General features: G+C 36.1%; 1 protein-coding gene across 8 annotated transcripts in view; it reads right to left on the bottom strand.

The window, feature by feature from the left end:
* The window catches only part of Rmdn2 (regulator of microtubule dynamics 2), a 93,583-nt gene that overhangs the window by 8,437 nt on the left and 59,849 nt on the right, over positions 1–25,297 (bottom strand). For 5 of the 8 annotated variants that reach the window (XR_777790.3, XM_010611419.3, XM_010611421.2 and 2 more), the window contains exons 9-11: positions 23,732–23,785; positions 23,564–23,644; positions 20,063–20,112 (exon numbers count right to left, since the gene is read on the bottom strand). Coding sequence is in view for 6 of the 8 variants with exons in the window: in XM_010611419.3 (XP_010609721.2) it covers positions 20,063–20,112; positions 23,564–23,644; positions 23,732–23,785 (185 nt within the window). In the remaining 2 variants the exon portion in view is untranslated. Of the gene's footprint in view, positions 1–1,928; positions 2,037–8,716; positions 9,218–20,058; positions 20,113–23,563; positions 23,645–23,731; positions 23,786–25,297 lie in introns of those variants that run through there. The other 3 variants (XR_777791.3, XM_010611420.2, XM_010611426.2) reach the window with 3 other exon arrangements.

The following is a 25,297-nucleotide window of genomic DNA, read 5'->3' as shown; positions in this document are numbered from 1 at the left end:
GGAGCCACAGTTTTCTTATTAAAATAAAGACATTCTCAAAGAACTCAAACCACTAAAATCTTACAGGGCAATCCTAATAAAAGAATTGCCTTTGCAGAACAATCATAAAGATTAAAATTATATATATGGCATGCTTAATAGTATTTAAATATTGCTCTCAGTAATTACTTTGTCATTTGTAAATCTCAAATTAGAGCTGTACACAAGGCAACTCTGCACCCCATTTGGCTGCAGGGGTACAACTCGAGGGGAAACTCCTGAGTTCTGGAAGAGGGCAGAAACTCTTAGGGTCCTTATTGCTAGTGTGGGAGACACTGAAAAGTGGGTCAGGCCTGGCAAGCACAAGGTGTCTCTGCCCCTACGTGTCGGTCCCAACCAAGGGGGCTTGTGAGAAGACTCAACTCAGCTTCCATTTCGTAAGCCTTTCACTAGGCATCTGCCACACGGCAGGTTTACTCTAGGTGTGTAAATACAAAGATTGAAGATGTGTGATTTCCATCTGGCTGTAGTATAGCCCAGGAAGATAAAAGAACACACACCACACCTCCACATGCTGAGGCACTGGTTGAAGGGGCAGCCAGCTGCAGGTCTGGATGCAGACAGCAGTAACCAGCCTCAAACCATGCAGGAGACGCTTCAGAATTGCCCTGAAACAGTTATCAGGTTTCTCCTTGGCTTTTTCCTGCAGGTATCAAGACAACTGAACTAGAAACACAGAAGTTAGCTTGTTTGATTGTTGGGGAAACTCAAGCACCCCAAGGGAAGGAAAGACAAAGAGCTGTACAAAGAGTCATAATTATTGGTCCAACCCTGGACCAGACCCTCCCTGGTACCCTGGGGACACTGTGCCTGGCTCCTCTGAGAGCTCCCTCATCCAATGCAGAGACCCTCTATGGAAATTCCCCAAGTCCTACCTTTGGGTTTGACATATAAATTGGCTGAAAAGGAGCCATCAGGACGCTGCCCTTTTATGGTATAGATGGAAGAGGAATGAAAGAAGCAAAGGGAAAGGGAAATAAAGAAGACAGGGAAAAGAGCAGGGAAGAGGGCTGGTGAGACTCCTTGGGGCGATGTAAGTACAGTGAACAAATGCCAGGCTCCACAGGCGTTTCCATGTTTACCAAACCCTAGAGACTACTGCACTTTTCTCTCAAAGTCTCATTCTCTCACATGTCCTCCTGAACTATCTCAGCTCTAGCAGTCACTACCTCTGACACCCTGTGTTGAGTTACTTAACCTCGGGGAACTCGGGGGTCATCATCTGTAAAATGGGCCGAGGGGAAGGATTAAAAGAGACCAAGTGTGCAAAGCTTTTCCCATTCTATCTTTAACACTTTGGGTGCTTCCATCCTTGAGTTTCACTCCAACTCTCAAAAGCTAGTGAGAACACGGAGACTGCTATCATGTTAAACATGTGAATTCAGGGCCATATTCAGAGACCTTACTGAGTCAAGAAAATCAGCGTGAACAGACCATGCCCAGTGTGTGTGTGCAGCATGCTTAGCTGGGGGACTCTGTACGAGCACTGACTGACAGCTCCTCTCCTGGGACTTGCACAGTTGTTTGGGAGCGCCACATACTCTGGGACTCTGAGCAGTGAGCTCTTGTTGGTTGTGTTTCTGTAGACAATCACTGGACAAGCAGAATCTGGGGGAATGGTCAACACGCACTTGCCAGGTCCTTGTACGTGGGTAGCTTCAGCCGCACAGCAGGGGTAAAGGTTGTGGGAAGCAATGTGGAAGTCTGGGGAGAGGAGAAGAAGCCAGGAGAGTATTCCTTGGGGAGAGAAGCTCAGAAAATATTCCGTTTCAAGGTGCCAACTGTTTTATGCACGCTTTAGAAACCTTTTAACAAAACCTTGCATCGCAGGGATTTTTATCTCCATTCTTCAGATGACAAAACAGGTTCAGAGAATTTCGGTCACTTACCCAAGTTCATATAGGTAGCAAGTGCCAGGTCTGGATTTGAATCAGGCTCTGAATCCAGGAACTTTTTGTCCTTTATATCATGCTGCCTTTCCTCAGAAGCTTAAATTTCTAGGAAATAGATGGACTCCGATCATAAAGCATTCGCTCTTCCCATTTACTTTGCTCTTTATCCCTGCTTGCTCTTTCCCAGAAAATAGACACTAAAGCTACCAGGATACCTGAGGCAGCCTTGGACATCCTCGTGCCAGAGTCAGTAGACTACTCTACTGAGTACTGGTTATTATCACATTAGACCTCAGTGGAGAGAACACTGCATTTGCCATCTGAGTACAGCACAGCACAGGTGTGGTGGAGAGACAGATGTGGCAGGAGCATGGGGCTATGTTAAAGTCCTTCTGAGGACTTTGGCCTTTATGCTGTAGGTGGAATGGAAGAAGACAGCAAGGCATTGGTATTATTCTGCTGTTATCCAGGGGGCTTCATTTACATGGTAAGTACCCACTACATGTCGTGTTCTTTGCTCCACTTACCCACTGCGGAATAGTTTCAGCAGCAGGAAGAAGACAAGGAGGCTAATTCCACCTAAGAGGTCCCTGTATATCCTACGGTGAATCTGGTGGTGAGGGAGATCAATAGGTAGTTTCCAACTTCCACATCCACCAGCCTTAATGACAGCTTATTTCTGAGAACCTCAGGCTCTCTCTGCCTACCAAAGAGGATATAAACAAGGGATTACTTGGTGCCTTAAAATTCATGACTTACTGGAACCTCCTCACCGCTGAAAGGGAGATGGGGTGGACACGAGAAATGCGGAGGCTGGGAGGAACTGGTCCATCTGTTGCAGTCGGGCCATCCAGGCCCAACCCAATGTGCTCACAGGGCTGAAGTTCTCCAAGGGCTCACTTTGAAGAAGGGCTGCTAGGGAAGTCACTGCGCGCCTATGCGAAGTGAGGCTGAGAGGAGCTTCACCAAATCATTCATAATGAAATGCAAGTGCCACTGAATCATGCTACAGCAAAGACCAGTACTTCATCCTCTATCATCGCAATAGAAAATGACATTAAAACATTATTGCCATATGATGAAGTACACAAAGAGTATGTGGCAAAATGTTGGGGAAAGTACTCTGGAAGCCTGCTACCCAGTCAGTAATAATGTATTCTTTTCCCGGATTTTGTGATATTTGTGGTGTTTCTGACTTTACAAATTTTATAATTTATAATTTCATTTTCATTCTAAATAGTCATTTTTAACCCCAATTTTGTATTTGTATATTTGCATCCTTTCTCCTAACGATTCCTCAAATTGTGCAAGCTTCAGGCTCCCAATCTGGATCAGCCCCCAGATAATTCTATAACATTAGCTCAATGGATACTTGATTAATTTCAGCTACAAAGTACACTGAGCTCCTAGAAGTAAAATAAAATATAATGCATCTTGAACATAGAGTAAAATAAATATCTGAGTTGGTGGCTTGACTGTAAATCACTATCTTTATGACTAGAGCCTTTAAAAAACTGAGTCAATATTGGATATCTGATGAATTCCATGCCCAACACGTCTCGGTATGTCTGCCTAGCTGGAAGGGCCTGTCCAATTAAGCCTCTGCTGGAGCCATATTATGTAACATTAGTCATTTCTATTTTCTCAATAATGAATTAGGTTTCCAAATTTTTAATTAGTTGGGAGTATAAACATAAAGCGTACAAGTTAAAAGTATAATTTAACTTCTCACATGTACTTCAGCCCTGTGAGCATGCTGGGTTGGGCCTGGATGGCCCGACTGCAACAGATGGACCAGTTCCTCCCAGCCTCCGCATTTCCAGTGTCCACCCCATCTCCCTTCCAGCCGTGAGTAGGTCCCAGTAAGACATGAACTTTGAGTAGGCCCTAGCAAGGCACCAAGTAATATCTTGTTTATCTCCTCTTTGATAGTCAGAGCAGGGCCTGAAGTTTCACACAGGTTCTCAGAAATGAGCTGTCACTGGGGCAGGCTGATGTGGAAGTTGGAAACTGCCCACTGGCTATTCTCACCACCAAATGCTATTTAAAAACAAAAACATTATGTTAGAGTTCTAACCGAAGTCCAATTTAATAAAGTAATTTCATAGTACAGTTGGCTCAACTTGCTTCATTTTACAGAGTGGATGCATTTGAAACCTTATAAAAGTATGTTTAATAAAGAAATTTAGGGGCCGGGGATTTAGCTCAGCGGTTCGGTGGCCTGCCTTGCAAGCGCAAGGACCCGAGTTCAATCCCTAGTCCAAAAAAAAAAAAAAAAAGAAATTTAGTACTTTTGACAGTGCAATGGTTTCTAGAACTGGAAAATGTGGTAAGAAGTACATGACTATTTATATTACAGTCACAACCTCCCAAAGTTACAACTTCTGATTCCAAAATCGAAAATGTTAACAAAATATATGAAACAATGTTATTTATTTATTTAGCGGTACCGGGGATCAAACTCAGAATCTTGTGCTTGCAAGGCAAGTGCAGACAAAACCATGGTTTTTAAAATGCTAGACAGAAAGAAAGGAAAGAGAGTGATCTCTGAGAGATGGGTAACAAATAAGAGACCCTACAACTGCTCTAGCCTACTGCCTTGAGAGTTTCTGGCCACAGGTTATACAGGAGGAACACAAAAAGGGCCCAGAAATCTCTCTGAGTCAGGAGACAGAGCTGAGAATATGTGGGGCCCCAGGCAGCAAGAAGACTTGAACAACACTGCAAACCAATCTGAAATAATTTACCTTTGAAAAACATATATTCTTCTTAAATGTACATTGAACAGTAACCAAAATGGAAAATGTTCTGGGTCAAAGAATAAGTCTCAGGTCCTACAAAATATATTTTCTGACCACAGTGAAATTAAATGAGAAATCAATTACAGAAAGATTTTTGCAAAATTCCCACATAGGTGGAAATGAAAAAGATTTCTAAATAATCCATGTGTCAAAGAAGAAATACAAAGAAAATTTATAAATTATTTTTCATTGAATGAAAATGAAAATACAACATATCAAATTTTGTGGAATGCTGCTAAAGCAGTACTCAGGGAGAAATTAATAGCGCTCAATGCCTATATTATAAAACAATAAATGTTTTAAGTCAATGACCTCATCTTTCAACTCAAGAAATTAAGAGAAGAGGACAAGGGATGTACCTCACTGGCACTGAGTTTGATCCCCTGTACCCCCCCAGAAAAAAGAAATTAAGAGGAGAGTAAATAAGACCTAAAGTAAGTGGAAAAAAAGATAAGAGTTAAAGTAAATAAAGTAGAAAATTTAAAAATAGGGAAAATAAATGAAACCAAAAGTTGTTCTCAATAACACTGAGAAACTAATTAGACTGAATAGGAGAAAAGGAAAACATCAATATAAAAAATAAGAAGTTGTATCATTATAGATATTACAGATAATAAAAGAATAATAGTAGATATTATTGTGTCAATAATTTTGACAACTTAGGCAAAATAGACAAATTCGTTGAAAGATATAATCTACCAAAGCATACTTAAGAAGAAAAATAATCTAAATATTTTGGTGTCCACTGTATTTATTAAAATAATTGAAATCATAGCTAAAACCTTTCCCCAACAAGGAAAACTCCAGGCCCAGATGAATTCATTAATGATTTACAAAATATATAAGGAAGAATATTATCAATTTTACACAAAATTTTCAAGAAAAACAAGAGGGGAAATAATTTTCAATTCATTGTATGAGGCGTGAATGCTCCAATAACTAAACCCAATAAAGACAATTATAAGAAAACTACAGGAAATATCCATTGTATATATTTATGCAAAAATTCCCAATAAAATTTTAGTAAATCCAAAAAATATGTAAAAGCATGATATATTATGTCTAAGTTAGATTTATCCCAGGAATGGAAGGTGGTCTTAATATTTTAAAAATTCAATGTAATTTATCATATAAACAAATTAAAACAGAAAAACCATGTGTCCGTAACAATACATTTGACCATAATAATATGTCCAATAAACATGATCATAACAAATTTGACAAAATTCAATCTCATCCCCGCCAAAAAAAAACTCAGCAAATTTAGGATGAAAGGAACTTTTTCAAACCAAGAAAGAGTATCTACAAGACACCTACAGATAACATCATAATCCATGACAAGACACTGCATGCTTTCCCTGAAGATTAGGAACAAAAGAAGAATGTTAACTGTCACTACTTCTATTCAACAATGTACTCAAAATTTTAGCCAGTACAATAAGGCAAAAATCTAAACAAAACCATCCAGATTAAAAAGAAAGAAGTAAAATATTTTTATTCACAGAAGATACAACTATCTATGAAGAAAATCAAATGGAATCTATAGAAAAGCTACCAGCAAAAATAAGTGAAGTTAAAGAGATCACAGGATGCAAGATCAGTGTACAAAAATCAATGGCATTTCCATATAAAATTAAAATCCGAAACTGAAATGAAAACAAAGTGTTAAAATATGAAATAACTGGGGGTAAGGTTAACAAAAATGTAGAAGATCTACACTGAAAATTTCAAAACATTGCTGAGAGAAATTAAAGGCCTAAAAAAATAAAATAGAGAGGTAAATTATATTAATGGGTTGACAGACTCAATGTTGTGAACTCTCTTCAAATTGATCAATACAATGCCAATCAAAATCTCAGTCACTAATTTTGGGGGGGGTGAAGCAAATATAAAAACATTATAAAATTCGTATGGAAAAGCAAAAGATCTACAATACCCAAAACAAATTTAAATAACAAAGTCAAAAGATTAACACTACCATCCCAATGATGAACGTCACTGCACTGTATACCTAAAATGTACCAATAAACTCAATAAGAGGAAAAAAAAAAAAGATTAACGCTACCTTATTTTAACATTTTAAGGCTGTGGTAATCAATAATATGGGACTGGTATTAAAGTTAATACATAGATCGATGCAAAATAATAGAAAATCGAGAAATTATTTCACACATATACGGAAAACTGACTTTTGACAAAGACTATCCAAAGAACCAAGTCTGTTCAACAAATGGTGCTAGAATAATTACTTATCCAAATGACAAAACAAATGAACTTTAAATTATACCTCAAAGTCTATGTAAAAACCCCAAACATCCCAATTTAAATCATGGGTAAAAATATGAATCAGCACTTCATTAAAGAAGTATATAAATGGCAAATACATACATGAAATAAGCCTCAACATCATTTGTCAATAGGGAAATACAAATTAAAACCCCAACTCAGTATCACTATGGGTGCAGTACATGGCTAAAATTTACCAACGATACCAAGTGTGGTTAAGAAGGTCAAGAATGTGGGACTTCAGACACTATTGGTGAAAATCTAAAATGGCAGCACCACTTTGGAAAGTCTGAATCTTTAAAATGAGAGACATACATCAACCAAACTTTCTACTTGGCGATATTTATCGAAGAGAAATGAAAAAATATATATCCAAAGACTTTAATGAATGTCCATACAAGATTTATTTGTAATAATCCAATACTGTAAATGGCCCAAATGTCCATCAATAGGTGAACTGGGAAAGAAACTGGTATATCCGTGAAATAAAATACAACCCAGATATAAAAATGAATGAATTTTTAGTATATACTACAGTGTAGATGAATTTAAAAATAATTATTCTTAATGAAAAAAGTCAATCAGAAAAGAATACATAATGCAGAATTCTATTTATATAAAATTCTAGAGAGTATAGTCCATTGTGACAAAAAGCAAAGCAGTGGTTACTTGGGGATGGTACAAAGAGAGAAGAGAGAATATAAAAGGGCGTGAACAAAGTTTTTTAGTCCATGGAAATGTTTATCTTGATCATGGGTACACATATACGTAAAAATTTATCAAACTGTGTATTTTAAACATGGACAATTATTTACAGGTCAATTATTCCTCAATAAAATATTTTTAAAGCTCAGCCTTAATTTGGGCTTTAAGCACCAACACATAGGTGAGTTGCTCCAAAATCATGGGACTTCAAGATGTTAGCTTTACTTGCTTCTAAAATATACTTTATCTTTGTGAAATACGCTTGCCTTGTTAACTGCGCAATGAATAGGTCATAAAGTCCCTACTGAGGCTCTCCATGTATACACAGACAAGGTTAAGTAATTAAAATTGGTCTTCCTCGCCCTCTTTTTTCCCCTTTCCTTATCTTGACTGGGGGAGGAGCGGTTGGGCATATGAGAAAGATTTCATACAAAGGAAGACACATAATAGGCTACCAGATATTTATGATGTGAAACTAGACAATGCACGCTAAATCCAAAATATAAATATAAGGCTTTTCTTCACAGTGACTTCCTAGCTTACTTCTTTTTTCCTTAGGATCCCTCTCGACTTCTAAAAGATTTCCCCTTCCTCCCTTTCCCTTTCTTCCTTTTGTCTTGCTCTCCTTCCACCTTGTTTTACTGTCCCTCAGTCCCCGCTTTGCTGACAAAATTACACAGTGTCATCCTGACCACAGCATGGACTCCGGAGCAGGCTGCCCAGCTTCAGAGTCCTAGCTCACTGTGTTAGGAATGACATTTAGTACCTTATCCTTCAGCTCCCCCACCTGTAAATAGGGTAAAATCAAACATAGCTTCCTCATAGGGTTGGTATGCTCACCCTTCTCGGAGCCCCCAGTTTTGTGTCAGGCACCTTAGACTCCAATCAGTCAAATACAAATAGCCCTAGAATGCAGAAGACAAGGGATTCCAAAGCCTGGAACCTAGCTAGTCTCAGCCAGTATAGTTCTCTTATCTTGGTTGTGTTACTTGTACATCGCAGCTTAAAGTGCTTATTGGTAAAATGAGAAGTCTGGTGCAGAAGACTGTACTTATGGTCCTTTCCTGCATTGCCATTGCTTTTTGTAAGATGGAAAGCTCTTGACAACTTTTAAATGCAACTGAGAAATGGCATGGATTTTTACATTACAGTGAATGCCATTTGTTATGTAACAAGAAAGAAAGCTAAGAATGCAATCACATGGACATGACACTTCTTAAAATTTTAGTGGAACACTAAGTTAATTCTTTAATCTTTTATGAGAAATTGCAAGAGTTTGATTCTTATCTTCTTCTGAAGATGAGCACATTCAAAGTTCTGGTTCTGAACTCCTCCTTTCCAAGGTTGTGCATGATGCCTCTTGAGAGGTTAATAGTTGGTATACTTCATCTGTGAGCGGAAGGTGCATCCATTAGGTTGGCCTTAGTGGCCCAGCAGCAGAAATCTTCATTTCAACGTTCTTCAGGTGTTCTGTTTCCTCCAAGGTCAAACACCCTGAGTGGTGAATGAAGTTAGAAAATTAAAGTCCATGTGGCTCACTTTGTGTGAAGTTCCCTGGACTAAGTATAATGTTCTACATATAAAGCTGTCATCTAAGAAAAATGTTCAGCTTTTATAAGGCCGGGAGATACAATGTAGAAATTGTTTTTAGTTGGCCTCATCCATATGGCTCTTTTAAAGATGTAACTGTGGAACTGCGCAGACAGCGGGCTTTAGCTCTATTTTGAAGGAGCATGACCACAACAGGAAGGAGGCCCTATGGGAGAAATTGCCAAACACCCAGAAATTCCCAGCACTCTGAAGATTGATGCCAAAGTGTCACATTTCTATTGGGTCAAGGCCTGATCCACAAACTACTACTCTGATTATCCAATCAATGGATGCCAATCCCTCCATTTTATTATTACTTTTAACCTTTTAGCTTACTCTGTGTCTTTAATTGCTGATTTCTATTATTAATAGTGGTATAGTTGTTATTTTAAAAATTGGGTTTCACTGTATGTCAATAACTTTGTCTTTTTTTGCTGTTGTTGTTATCCTTACTGTGATTAGTTTTCTCCTCTCTGGGTAATGCCAAGGGTCAAGCCTTTGAAAAAAGGCTGGATACTAAGAAGACCCTCAAATAAGAGTGGAAGAGATAACTATCCTAATATATGTACAAATCTATAAAAGTATGAAAGAAACACAAGAAGTGTGAAAAAACAAGGCAACATGATTCCTCCAAATGTCTATAACTCATCAGTAACTGAATGCAAAGGTATCAAAGTGAATTAAATGCAAAAGAATTCAAAAGACTGATTTTTAAAAAATGATTGACTTTAAAAAGGATGTAAGTAAACAAATAAATTAAGAAATATAATACATGATATGAAGTAGAGAATCTGAAGAACCAAATAGGAAATTTGGAAATTTAGAGCACAAGTCAGTTTAAAAACTCAGTGGAAGCCGGGCATGGTGGCACATGCCTGAAATCCCAGCACTCGGGAGGCTGAGGCAGGAGGATCGCTATGAGTTTGAGGCCAGCCTGGGCTACATAGTGAGTTCCAGGTCAGTCTCAACTACACAGTGAGACCCTGTCTGAAAAACCTCAGTGGAAAGCCTTACAAACTGATAGGATCAAGAAGATATAATTTCAGGGCTGGAATATAAGGTTGAGGAATTATTACACGCAGACACTAATAAAGAAAAAAAACAAGAAATTACAGACAAAACATCCAAGAACCATAGGACATGAATGAAAGACATTAAATTTATGAATTTTTGGTGTAGAAGAGGCCACAATGTCTCAGGCTAATGACACAAAAAATCTACTTAGTGAAATAATAACAGAAAACTACCCAAATGTTGGGAAATACATATATATTTAAAAAAAACAAGTTCAGACGCAATTTGTTTGTTTTTATTTTGTTTTGGTTTTGAGATGGGGTCTTGCTATGTACTCCAGACATGACTTGAACTCACTATGTGAATCAGAATGGCCTAAAAAAATCATAGTGATTCTCCTGCTGCAGCGTCTCAAGTGCTGGGATTATAGACATGTACTATTACACACAGCAGACAGCATTTTGAACCCCAAACAGGCAAGACCAGAAAATAATCTTTCCATTTTATATCATAGTGAAAATAAAGAGTACAGAACAAGAAAAATCTATTGAAAGCTGTAAAAGAGAAAAACCAAGTCATTTATAGGCAAACTTATCAAAATAACTTTAGACTTTTCTACAGAAATCCTAAAAGACTAGTAATGCATGTAACAATGTATTTCAATTCCCACAAGAAAATAACATACAACCTAGATTATTATACCCAGCAAAGCTGTCTTTCAAAATAGAAAGAGAAATGAAGACCATCCAGGGTAACCATAAACTAAAGAAATTCATAACCACTATGCCAGCATTGCAGAAGATACTTAAAGGAATCTGCACATAGAAAGGGGAAAAGTAGATAAGCTATTGAGAATTAGGAAAGAAACATTAGATGAACAGATATCACTAGCAAACACATACACAGACTATATACAGACACATATTCATACAGAAAATGAAAGGATGGAAAACAAAATTCCAAACAAATGAAACCTGAAAGCAATCAAGGGTAGCTAGGGCCAGGAATTTAGCTCAGTAGTTCCACCGCCTGCTTCACAAGCACAAGGACCTGAGTTTGATCCCTGTCAAAAAAAAAAAAAAAAAAAAAAAGTAGCTATATTCACCTATGACAAAACAGATGTCAAGATAAAATTAATTAGATGACAAAAAAGGCCCCTACATTTTGGTAAAGGGAACAATACACCTAGAAGATATAACAATTGTAAATATAGCAGACTCTCAAATTATGACTGGGTTAATTAGGTTGATGAAATGTTCATCTGCCTCTTCTTATCTACAGCATGTATCCAGGTAAACCATCTGGATCTCAGAGGCACTGATTTACAACCAACATGAGTTACAACCAGCCCTTGAGAACCGATTGAATTTGTAAGTAAAGGGTCTACTGTATAAATTTACTGAACACTAGTGTTCATAAAATAAACACTACTCAACATAAAGGGGCACAGAGTTCCCAGTACAAAAATAGTAAGTATCTTCAATATTCTATTCTCACCAACAGACCACCCAGAAAAAAAAAATCAATAACAAAAACTCAAAGTAAAACTACACCATACAACAGACTTAACAGATGCCTACAGAACATTTCATTCAAAACTACAGATTACATTTCTTTTCAGTGGCTCATGGAGTGTTCTCCAAAAGAGATCATAGTTTAGGCCATGAAGAAAGCTGTAACAGGGCTGGCAATTTAGCTCAGGGGTTCTATTGCATGCTTTGCAAGTGCAAGGACCCAAGTTCAATCCCCAGTAAAAAATAAGCAAAAAAACCCTTAACAAATACAACAATTAAAATAATTCCTTGCATCTTATCATCATAATAGAGTAAAATAGAAATCAACAGCATAAAACTATAGTAAATATATAAACACATGGAGATTGAATAATTCACTTTTGAACTATCAGTGTGCCACTGAAGAAATCAGGGGGCAATTAAAAATTTCTTAAACTCACGTAAAAATGGAAACACAACATACCAAAAATCCCTGGGACAAAGGATAGGCAGTTCTAAGACATGTTCATGGCTAGGAATGCCTACATCAAAAAATCAGACAGCTCTCCAATAAATAACCTTATGATGCATCTCAAGGTCTTAGAAAAACAAGAACAAACCAAAACCAAACTCAAGGAGAAAAATAATAAAGATTACAGTTGAAATTAGTGAACTATAGACTGACAGAACAATATACAAATCATTAAAAGAAGAGTGAGAAGGGAATTGAAGTTATCCCATGTATACTATCAGACCATAGTGCAATTAAGGTGGAGATCAATTGTGTAAGAAACCTTAGGAACTTCACAAACACATGGAAACTAAACAACACTCTCCTGAAAAATCAATGGGTCACAGAGGAAATTAAAGAAGAAATTAGTCAGTTTTTACAAATAAATAATAGTGCCAATACAACATACAGGAATCTATGGGACACAATGAAAGCAGTTCAACATGGAAAATTCATAGCAGTGAATGCCCACACTAAGAAAACAGAGAGCTCAAATAAACAACCTATTGATGAATCTTAGGTTCCTAGAAAAAGAAGAGCAAGAAAAACCCAAAGCTCGTACAAGGGAGGAAATTATAAAGATCAGAGGAGAAATCAATGCAATGGAAACTAAGAGAGTGATACAAAAAAATCAATGAATCAAACAGTTGGCTTCTTGAAAAAATAAATAAAATCGATAAACCCTTAGCCAACCTTGTCAAAAAAAAAAAAAAAAGAAAAAAAAAGGCTCAGATTCATGCAATTAGGAATGAAATAGTGAAGTCATAACAGATCAAGCAGAAATCCAGAAGTTCATCAATACCTACTCTGAGAACCTTTATTCTAATAAAATGGGAAACACAGAAGAAATGGACAGATTTCTCTATAAATATGAATTACCAAAGTAAAACAAAGAAGATAAAAAAATTCTAAACACCCCAATTACAATCAGTGAAATTGAAAATGTAATTAAAAATTTACCAACAAAGAAAAGCCCAGGTTCTGGTGGCTTCGCTGCTGAATTCTACAAGACATTTAGAGAAGATCTATTGCCACTACTCTTTAAACTTTTCAATGAAGTTGAAAGAGAAGCAATACTTCCAAATTCATTCCTGGAAGCAAGTATTATTTTAATTCACAAACCAGGGAAAGATCCAACTAAAAAAGAGAACTACAGGCCAATCTCCTTAAGGAATATAGATGCAAAAATCCTTAATAAGATACTAGCAAACAGAATACAGAGGATCATCAAGAAGATAATACATCCAGACCAAGTTGGATTTATTCCAGGGATGCAAGGATGGTTCAACATACATAAATCAATAAATGTAATACACTATATTAACAGAGTCGAGGACAAAAACCATATGATCATCTCAATAGATGCAGAAAAGCATTCAACAAAATTCAACACCCATTCGTGATAAAAAACCCTGAAGAAAATTGGAAAAGATGGTCTTTATCTCAACTTGATAAAGACTATCTAGAAAAACCAATGGCCAACATCATCTTATATGGCCAAAAACTGAAAATCTTCATGCTAAACTCAGGAACAAGACAAGGATGCCCACTATCACCGCTTCTGTTCAGTATAGTTCTGGAAACATTAGCCATAGCAATTAGACAAGAGAAAGAAGTTAAAGCAATAAAGATAGGAAAGGAAGAAGTTAAACTGTCATTATTTGCTGATGATATGATACTCTACATTGAAGACCCAAAAACCTCTGCCGAAAGACTTCTCGACTTAATTGACACTTTCAGCAGAGTAGCTGGATACAAGGTCAACACTCAAAAATCAACAGCCTTCTTGTACACAAAAACAGACTTACTGAGAGAAATTAGGGAAACAATTCCTTTCACAATAGCATGCCAAAAATGAAGTATCTAGAAATCAATCTAACGAAGGAAGGAAAAGACCTCTACACTGAAAACTACAGTACCCTGAAAAAAGAGATGGAAGAGGATACAAGAAAATGGAAAGATATCCCTTGCTCCTGGGTAGGAAGAATCAAGATAGTGAAAATGGCCATACTACCGAAACTGCTATACAGATTCAATGCAATGCAGATTGAAATTCCAACAGTATATTTCACAGAAGTAGAGAAAATAATCCAAAAATTCATTTGGAACCAGAAGAGACCTAGAATAGCAAAAGCAATTCTAGGCAACAGAAACACAAGGTATCATAATCCCCATCTTGAAACTATACTACAAAGCCATTGTGATAAAAAAAAACAGCATGGCATTGGCAAAGAAAAAGACCTGAGGATCAGTGGAATAGATTGGAAGATACAGAAACAACTCCAGATGTACTCAGCTACCTCATCTTTGACAAGGAGACAACCATCCTCAGTGGAGGAAAGAGAGCCTCTTTAATAAATTGTGTTGGAAAAATTGCCAAAGATTAAAACTAGACCCTTATCTTTTACCATGTACTAAGCTAAATTCCAAGTGGATTAAATATCTAAATATTAACATAGAAACACTAAACTTTCTGAAGATAAGTTACGCAGAATTCTTGAAAACACTGGCATAGCAAAAGACTATGAACTAATCCTAAGTAGCACAGGACTAGCACAAAGAACCAACAACTGGGATCTCATTTTATTAAAAAGCTTCTGCACTGCAAAAGAAACCACCAACAGAGCTAAGAGACAACTTAACAATGTGGGACAAAAATTTTTACCAGCTGCTCCTCAGACAAAGGACTGTTATTTAGAATATATAAAGAACTCAAAAAACCAGGCCCCCTAAATATAAAAACCCAATTCAAAAATGGGCATCTGAAATGAACAGACATTTCTCAAACAAGTAAAAGCAGCAGATAAATAGATGAAAAAATGTTCAACATCACTGGTCATTTGCGATATGCAGATAAAAACAACACTGAGATTCCACCTCACCCCAGAAAGAATGGCTGCTATCAAGAAATCAACCAATAACAAATGTTGGCAGGGTTGTGGGGAGAAAGGAACCCTTCTCCATTGTTCAGGGGAGTGCAGACTGGTGCAATCACTGTGGAAATCAATATGGAGATACCTCAAAGAACTAGGAGTAGAGGTTCTCTTTGACTCAGCTATCCCTCTGCTGGGTATCTTTCCAAAAGAACGAAAAGATATAATTGACAATGTGAAATAGGAAGAAAGGGGCTAAAGGTGTAGGGAAAGCAGGAAGGATAGGGGAAAGCTAATAAGGGAAAAGAAAAAAATATGAGAAAATGAAAAAATTGAAAGTAAGTTTTTGTAAAGGGGGAGGAGAAGAGGGGGTGAAGGGAGGGCAGGGACAAAGGGAAAAAATGAGAAGCAAGACCTGTCATGTAAAGGTACAAGATCCCAATAATGAATGTAACTGTACTATATACCCAAAATGTACCAATAAATTCAATGAGAAAAAAAAAACTAAAAGAATCATACTACAGTGATTTATGAGCACCCATGTTTATAGAGGCACAGTTTGTAATAGCTAAAACTTGGAAACAAACCAACTGCCTATCAGTTGGAGACTGCATAAAGAAGATGTGGTGTTTCTATAAAATGGAGTACTACTCAGCCATAAAGAATGAGAAACTAGAGTCATTCATAGGAAAATGGATGCATGTTGAGGCCATACTCTTAAGTGAAATAAATAAGACATACATGTGTAAATACCAAATAGTTTCACTGGTGTGAAAAACTAAAAGTGTGAATAAGATCCAAATTATATAAGTGATAATGTGAAATGGGAAGAAAAGGGTTAAAAGTGCAGGAGAAGTGGGAAGGGTAGGGGAAAGGAAATAAGGGAAAAGATAAAAATATGAGAAAAGGAAAATATGGAAACAAAGTCTTTGTAAATAGGAGAGGGTGGAGGGGGTGAAGGGAGAGCCAGGGGTGTGAGGAAAAAATGAGAACCAAGATTTGTCATGTGAAGATACAAGATCCCAGTGATAAATGTAACTGTACTGTTTACTTAAAAAGTACCAATAAACTTCATGGAAATAAAAGAGTTGGTTCTTTGAAAAATAAACAAGATTGATACATACTTAGCCAAAGTATCCAAAAGATAGAGACAATCCAAATCAATGCAACTAGAGATGAAAAAGGGAATGTTACAACGGACACCACTGAAATCCAGAGGATGCACAGGGCAAATTTGAAAACCTATATTCTCACAGGAGAAATTAAAAGAAATGGATAAATTTCTAGACACATATGACTTACCAAAATGGAACTAAGAGGATTTTAAAAACCTGAAATGATCAGTAAAAAGCAATGAGATTGAAAGCAATTATATAAAGTTTCCCAACAAAGAAAAACCCAGGACCAGACAGGTTCACTGATAAATTTTATCACACCTTTAAGGCAGAATTAATCAATGCTCCTCAAATTATTCCATGAAATAGAAATGGAAGGAATGCTCCCAAACTCATTCTATGAAGCCAACATCATGCTGATATCCAAACTGGACAAGGACACAAGAAAAAATGAAAACTATACACCAGTATCCTTGATGCACACAAAGGAAAAAATATTTAGAAGAATACAAAGCAAATTCAATAACACATTAAAAAGATCATACATGATAATCAAGTTGATTTCATGGTAAGGAAGCAAGGATGGTTCAATATAAACAAATCAATAAATACCCTACATAAACAGACCCAAGGATAAAAATCACAAGATTGTTTCAGTTGATGCAGAAAAAGCTTTTGACAAAATTCAAGATTTCTTCATGGTAAAAGCTATGAAGAAACTGGGTATTGAAGGATAATACCTCAAAACAGTAAAAGCCATATATGACAAACCCCAGTCAACATCATTTTGAATGGGGGAAACTGAAAGCTTTTCCTTGAAAATCAGAAAAGCAGCAAGTGTTTCTACTCCTACTACTCCTATTCAGCACAGTACTTGAAATTTTAGCTTGAACAAACAGGCAAGAAAAAGATACAAAAGGGACAGGCAGAAAAGGAAGAAATAAAATTATTCTTGTTTGAGATGATATGATCCTACACTTAAAAGACTCTAAATATTCCATCAAAAGATTCAGAGTTGATAACGTGATTTCAGCAAGATAGCAGGATATAAAATCAGCAGTAAAGGCCAATAGCTTTTCTATATACTAAGAGTGGATAAGCTGAAAAAGAAATCAGAAAAACAATTCCATTCTCAATAGTTCAAAATAAATCTATGGATTAATTTAACCAAGGAAGCAAGGGACCTCTACAATGAAAATTGCATAACATCAAAGAAAGAAATTTAAGAATGCACTAGAAGATTTTAAGGCCTACCATGTTCATGGATTGTCAGAATTGACATTGCTTAAATGGCCTTATTACCAAAAGCAATCTACAGATTCAATGTAATTCCCATTGAAATACCAATGACACTATACAGAACTGGAAAAAAATTCTAACATTCATGTAGAAACCCAAAAGACCCAGAATAGCCAAACAAATCCTAAGCCAAAAGAGCAAGGCTGCAGGCATCCCAACATCCAATTTCAAATTATACCACATAGCCATAGTAACAACAAAAAAATAAGCATGGAACCAACACAAAAATACACACATAGGTCAGCGGAAAGGAATAGAGGAAACAGAAGCAAACCTGCACAACTATAACATCTGACTCAGGACAAAGGAGTAAGAAAATGTATTGGAGAAAAGACAGCCTCTAACAAATGGTGCCAGGAATATTGGAAATCCATATATATAGAAAATTAAAACTAGATCCCATTGTTTCACCATATATAAAAATCAATTTCAAAATGGATAAAAGACCTAGGTGTAAGACTGGAAACTTTGAAACTTCTGGAAGAAAACACAGAACATAGGCACAGGCAGAGATTTCCCAAATAGAACTCCAATAGCACAGGAAATAGTATCAAGAGTCAATAAACAGGACTACATCAAATTAAAGTTTCTGCACAGCAAATGAAGCAACTAATAGAATGAAGAAACAACCTACAGAATGTGAAAACACCTTTGCCAGCCACTCTTTTAGCACAGGATTAATAGCTAGAATTTATAAAGTACTAAAAAAAAAACCCAAAACAATCAAATAGCCAATCAATAAATGAGCAAGGAAACTAAACTGACACTTCTCAAAAGAAGTACAGGAGGCTAATAGATATATCAAAAAAATGTTCAACATCTTTCACCTTTAGGGAGCTGCAAATCAAAACTATACTGAAATTCCATCTCACCTCAGTTACGAAGACCTACCAAAAAATAAACACTGGGAAGAATGTGGGGGTAAAGGATCCTTTCTCTACTGCTTTTAGGAATGTAAATTAGTACAGCCCCTAGGAAATCAATATGGAGGTTCTTCGAAAAACTATAGACTACCCCTTAGGCCAGGGATTTAGCTCAGTGGTGCCTTTGCCTGCCTTGCAAGTACAAGGTCCTGAGTTTGATCCCTGGTACCAAAACAACAACAACAACAACAACAACAGAAATAGACTACCATTTGATGCAACTATACTACTCCTTGGTATGTACTTGAAGAAGGTAAAGTTAGCATACTATAGGGATACCAGCACACCAATGAGTATTGCAGCGCAATTTATAATAACCAAGATATGGAGCTAGCCTAGGCGCCTCTCGACAAATGAATAAAGAAAACATGGTTTATATACACAATTGAGCATTATTCAGCTGTAAAGAACAAAATTTTGTCATGTGCAGGAACATGGGTGGATCTGGAGATCAGCATATTGACTAGATACTATCACAAGTTCTCCCCAATATATGGAATCTGAAAATGATGACACAAAAGTATAATGGAGACTATTCTACTTTAATAGAGGAAAACAATAAGTGGGAGAGGGACTGGAGTGTAAGGGAGAGTGATGAGAGGATGAATATGATCAATATATATGTACTAAAATCCAGTATTTGATAAAATTAATAGGTACTTATACAAAATGAAAAAAATTTGAGAATAAAAATTAGAAATACAGTACCTAGTCATTTTATTCTTAATATGCACTGTACATTTCCCTGTTATTTTTATAATTATTTTTAATGTCAAAATAATATTATACTGTAGTTAAATTCTAATGTGATAAATTTCTTTCTTATTGCTGGACATTGTTATGTTCTTGTGTACTTTTTTCTTTACTTCCATGAAGTAGAATCACAAGATTAGAGTTAACATATTTTAAGACATTAGATATATTTTATCAAATAGTTATGCAAAAATAACCTCTCACTAACAGTATATGAGAATATTTCAACTTGTGGCAATACTGCAAATATTAAATGTTTCATGAAAGAGAAAAATATATGCAAACTTGGTAGTAAAATAGTATTTTATTGCAGCTTTATTTATATTTGTCCAAATACTAATTATATTTATCTTTCTGTTTTTGTTTTTCTACCAACTGTGTTCATTGTTTCCATTTTTCATTCAATCAATGAAACTATTATGTTTTATATTTTCCATTAAAACAATAAAATATTCACTAGAGTTCATTTTATTGGATTGATCTAAATGTTTTAAAATATTCTGAAAGCTATAGTTAGTTAGAAAAAATATAAAGCATGTGTTCATAAATCACCATGTACAGATATTATAGTAAATATATTCTCTAAATAACATAATTTGTTTTGTTACACTATTAGTGGAATGTATATCACAGATACATGGTTTTATCTTCAAACCTAAATACATTACTCTTATGTTAAAAGGAAAATAGGACAATTAAAAATAACTCTGACAAACAAATTTTAGTAGACTATGTTAGAATTGTTGAAAAGTAAGTTCTTTCATTTACCTCTTCAAGGACTTGATTATTGCTTTCACCTCTGTCTCTGCCTCTTTTTCCTATAAAGAAAATATGAATGCATAATGAAGTCTCATACATTTATCCTAGGTACTTTGAAATGGATTATGATTGAGTGCAGGTATATTTTTCCAAGGTCACTACAACGAAACAGTGGCTTTTTCAGGAGAAGCAGGATTCAGATCTACGAGAATGTGGGTAAGGTGTACAACTATTCCTAGACTCTTCCTCCACCGGATCTGGAGTGCTGGGATTCAGGAAGGGGAAAGCCTTTCACAGTGAAAGCTGACACAATGAAAACAGAAGCATGCTAATATTACTGTTTTCTCCTTAACTATTATATGAAGGAGTCCTAGGTCCAGGAGCAGAAATTTGAAAAAAAATCTAAGATTCCACTGTCAGAATCCAATTTTGTCATTGACTTTATCAAAGTACCTTATACTGAAGATTACTATAAGTCTGTTTGTCATAGAAAGGTGATTGATGTCACTTCAAAAGATTATAGGAACCCAAAAATATAATTTCCCCCAAAATTAGCACATATATCACTATATAACAAAATTTTTTATATATTTAAGTATTCTCAGTACACTCAAGGCCAATAAACAAAGCTGCCACCAGTTAAAAACTTTCAGGCCACTAACGAAGTCATTATTTCATTTAGCAATCATTTTATACTGCCTTAGATATAAGAATCCTTTTTATTTAAAAAATGGAATGTTTCTCAGGATTTGAGGTTATCACCCCAAAGTCAAGGAAAGTCCATGTAAAGAATAAAAATCTGTAGTTTCAAATTCTGGGAATGTAAAGCTGCTTACATGTGAATCTAGCTCTAAAGACCAACTGAGTGACACTCCCAATATCAAGTGGCAGTGTGATGGGATTAGAGCTCCCTGATGAAGGACAAAAGACATGTCTATAAATGACTAATGCAAGAAAGAAGTCACAAAGGCCACAAGAAAGAGGTAGGGTTTTTTTTGGTGCTGGGGACCGAACTCGGGTCCTTGCACTGTGAGGCAGGCAACGGCAGCACTGAGCTAAATTCCCAGCCCAACAGGCAGGTATACTATACAAGTTCACAGAAGGAAGACAAAACTAATGGCCATGCTGACTTCACTGTAATTTGTGGTACTGGTAGACATTTCGGCAATGAATACATTGGTCAGCAAATCACCAATGAGATATATTTCAATCTGAAAAAACTTTGTAGAGATATATGGTTCTACATACAACTAACTTCATTCTATGTTCTCATTAAAAAAGAAAGTAAAATATCAATGACTATACATTTAGTACTTAGAAAAGAATTGTTAGGAATACAAATATAGATAGCACTAGGAAAAAAAAGATAAGGTGAGAAATATTTTCTCAGGCTATATTTCTTATTACAGAAATAGTTCCACAGTATCCAAATTTCTTAGTTACATTTGTTACAAACCCTGCTTATTGTCATTATCCACACTACTTCTTATTTGTATGGAATAAGTGTTTTGATTCTTTCTATGAATCTTTATTGAATGGTAATATGCTAGGCAATATACATAGAGAAATAAAATGGTGAATGAAACATACTTGGTTGCTACTTTAATGGAACAATCACACAACTAAATATATAATCACAACCATGCTGAATGACATAAAGGAAAAGTACTAAGGACAACCAACCCTGCTGGGAATTCCAAACATCCAGAAGATACATTTCTATAGCCCCAGATGTCGTGCATGCATTCAGGGAAGGGACCCGGTGGAGTCCTACTGACCCTCTTTAGAGCCACAGGCATGGATACATCCTCCATGTAGAGATACACGGCAGATCGTGTTGCGCTTCCCTTTGTAAGCCCTATGACTGCACAGGCAAACCAATCTTTGCTCTCTCCCCTTGTGCCTCTGTTTATAACCGGTGACGCACTTCACCCATGCTACCATATTATACAGTTTTCAGTCTGCCTCTGATACCATCTGATATCAAATAGGAGGATGCAACTTCAAATTTCCATAACCAATTATTTATACCTCTCTTAGTACTTCATGCTCTCTACCTTGAGGTACAGTTACCTGGCTGTATGCCAACCACATGTGCTCTTCAATTATAAGCTCCCAGAGGGCAACAGCATGGCTTCTTTATAGAAAAGACCACAACAAATGCTTCATGTATGATGCCAACAGAGAGCACAAGGAGTGTTTTCTCTGAGGCATTTTTTTTGTTATGAATTAGAGGATGACAATATTTGGTGGCATAAGAAGGGAACAGTAATAAGAACCAACATATATCGTGTACAGGTACACATTCCCTATGATGCACTATGATTCCCTATAAATGCACCAATAAACTTAATTCATTAAAAAAATGAGGGAACAATAAAACATATTACCTATTTCCATTGTTCCCACCATACCAGTGAATGGCTCTTAGGGGTGCAGACTGAGCCTTAACCCTGAAGAAAGCCTAAACTGTATAGCATATCCAGAACCCTGAATTACTAAATAAAAGGGCAAGAGGCAATACAATAGTTTCTGTTTTTATTACCAGAAGGTGCCTTCAAATCAAGAGACTATTAATGCATATTTTTAATCTTTTTCATGGCACTGGTAGCCATACCCTGCCCTGAGCTGTGGCCTGAGGATGGTAACTCCATCTGCATTTGCCGCGCTCTGAGCCAGGCAAATTGTCCAGCTTGTTTGCTGCCTACATAGTTTAATCACCAGTTCCTCAGAATTAAAATGTCCTCCCTCCTTCCGAGGGAGGCTTGTCCCATGCCTCGAACTCGTAGACCTACTGTGTATCAGGATGTTTTATCTGCTAACCCATGATCTGTGTGTCCCTTAAAGATCCAAGTAGGCCCCTAGTACTAGTTTATCTTAGACGTAAAGCAAAATTTAAGACTTCACAGTACATGAAAAATCGAAGTCAAAATGCTTTAATATAAAATAAAATACCATCATGGGAGCAGAAAGTAGACAGGTGATGGTCAACAATGCCCCATTTTCTCCCAGTGGTTGAAGGGTACCAACTTAAAAGATGATTAAGTTCTGGTGATCTACTGTACAGTGTGATGATTATAGTTAATAATACTATATCATATACTTTAAATTTGCTAAGGATAAATATTTAGTTTCTCAACAGTCAGAAAAGGTAACATGTGGTGATGGATATGCCAATTAGCTTGAGTGTGGTAATCCCTCCACAGTGTATACATATATCAAAATATCAAGTTGTATACCTTATTATCTATATTTTTTTTCTTTATTTTGGTACCAGGGATTGAACTCAGGACGTTGTGCTTGTGAGACAGGTGCTGTGCCTCTGAGCTAAATCCCCAGCACCATATCTATAATTTTTATATGTCAATTACATCTCAATAAATCTGGAAAAATAAAAGTAAATATAATTTAATAAAGAAAGAAAATTCCAAGTATACTAAGTCAGTTCAGATTTTAAGCTTGAATGGAGTTGATGAGACACTAGCACTCACTGCTACTATCTAGACTTACCTCTTTGGTAACAGTGGGAAGTAATAATGCCAAATTACAGAACTTCCAAGCATTCTGATTTTCCTCAAGATCTGCATAACACTAGAAATGAAAAGTAATCATATTAAAAGGAATCACATTTTTATGTCATGGATTCAAAGTAATATTTAAAAGAGTGGTTTTCATTACCTTGGCCAAGTACATGCAATTGAGTATAGAATAACCAGGATGTATTTCTTCAACCTGATTGGAGAGAAAAAGGACAAGCAGTCGACAGGGAAATATTACAACAACAAAAGCCACAAGTGAGGAGGATATATTTTGGTATATTAGATCTTCTTATCCAAACCGGCTGCAATAACTTAGGTGGTTTTCCATTGAATCATTTTAAGTATCTTTTGGGTAGAAACATAGTTTTTACCATTGAAATGAAATTTATCAGTACTGTCATAAAGCTTACAAAGAAGGTTTTGTGATTCCTTTATATAATCATTGCCCCTAGACCTCCATCTCTATCCTTTCTCTTTTTTTTTTTTTCCTTCCAAAACCAAAAAATAATTGGTGATTTACTTTTCCCAGGACAGGTACTGTCCATTTCACAATCTGTTCAGTAAATGAGGATATAGTGACACTGATACCCCTGGCAAGCATCTTCCACTAGGTTAGTATCTATTTCTGATCTCAACACATTACATGTGAGTTGAGTAACATCAGAATCCAGTCTTGTCAAGTGCTTGCAGAAGAAAGGCAGACCCTAGAAACCAATTCAATTAGACATAAGTGCTTTGAAGGAACTTTATTCCTCATTTAATGTTTTTTTCTATATCAGTTCCTTATCTCTGGGAGATTAGAATTTTTTTCTTAGACAGCTCTTTTTAGATCCCAAATCAATTTCTGCTTCAGAGGCAGATTCTGTTGGTGTGTAACTGGAAGCAAGTAAGCGCTCAACCTGTCCATGATTTCTTACCTAGAGGGCTGCAAAACATAACGGAAGACGGACACTTTTAAAAATGTATCCCCAAGATGCTTGTTTTATAAGTTACAAACAAGCCAGACATTTCTAAATTTAAAATGTGAAAGTTTCTCCTTTCCACTTTAATTCTCAACTTTAATCTCATTCCCCAGGAATAACCACTATCAATAGTGTGACATGAATCCTACCAGATCTTTGTTAAGTATGGGAAAACAAAAAATAAATAATTGGATTTTGAAAGAAAATGTAAATCGGGAACATTTTCTATCCATGGGTCCAAAACTTGTATTTTCCCTAGAAGTCATCACAGACATGGTTTCATGCTAGCCTGCACGGACCTGTATCATTGTCTCAGAGCTACAGTTCATACTATGCAAATATAGCAATTAATTAAGCATTTCCCATCCAACATTTAAATTTATTCTTAATTTTCACTACTACCAATAATTATCAAATTGTATATTCGCTTCTCTATGCCTCTACACATGTACACTTGCATCTGTAGGAGATTCCTAGAGGTGGTAGAGATGAGAGTGAGCCAGGTAGTTTGGTTCCAGAGCTGGTTCTCCTTACCTCTCTACATTACTGTGCTATTTACTATGTTTGATTTCATCTCTGTATTATTTCAGGCATGTGAGCATTTCAAGAACTTTCATACAAGGTTCTGAAACACCAATCCTCAGTGATAACTGTGACATTAAGAGAAAATGAGTTTTGAGTTCAAATACTGTTTAAAAAAAGATAGTTTTTTTCTAAATAACTTTTTTTTTTTTTTTTTTTTT

The sequence above is a fragment of the Fukomys damarensis genome, unplaced genomic scaffold, assembly GCF_012274545.1.
Source record: "Fukomys damarensis isolate Sample0158 unplaced genomic scaffold, DMR_v1.0_HiC HiC_scaffold_2, whole genome shotgun sequence".
Classification (NCBI taxonomy): Eukaryota; Metazoa; Chordata; class Mammalia; order Rodentia; family Bathyergidae; genus Fukomys; species Fukomys damarensis.
This window is presented reverse-complemented; position numbering and strand designations above follow the sequence as displayed.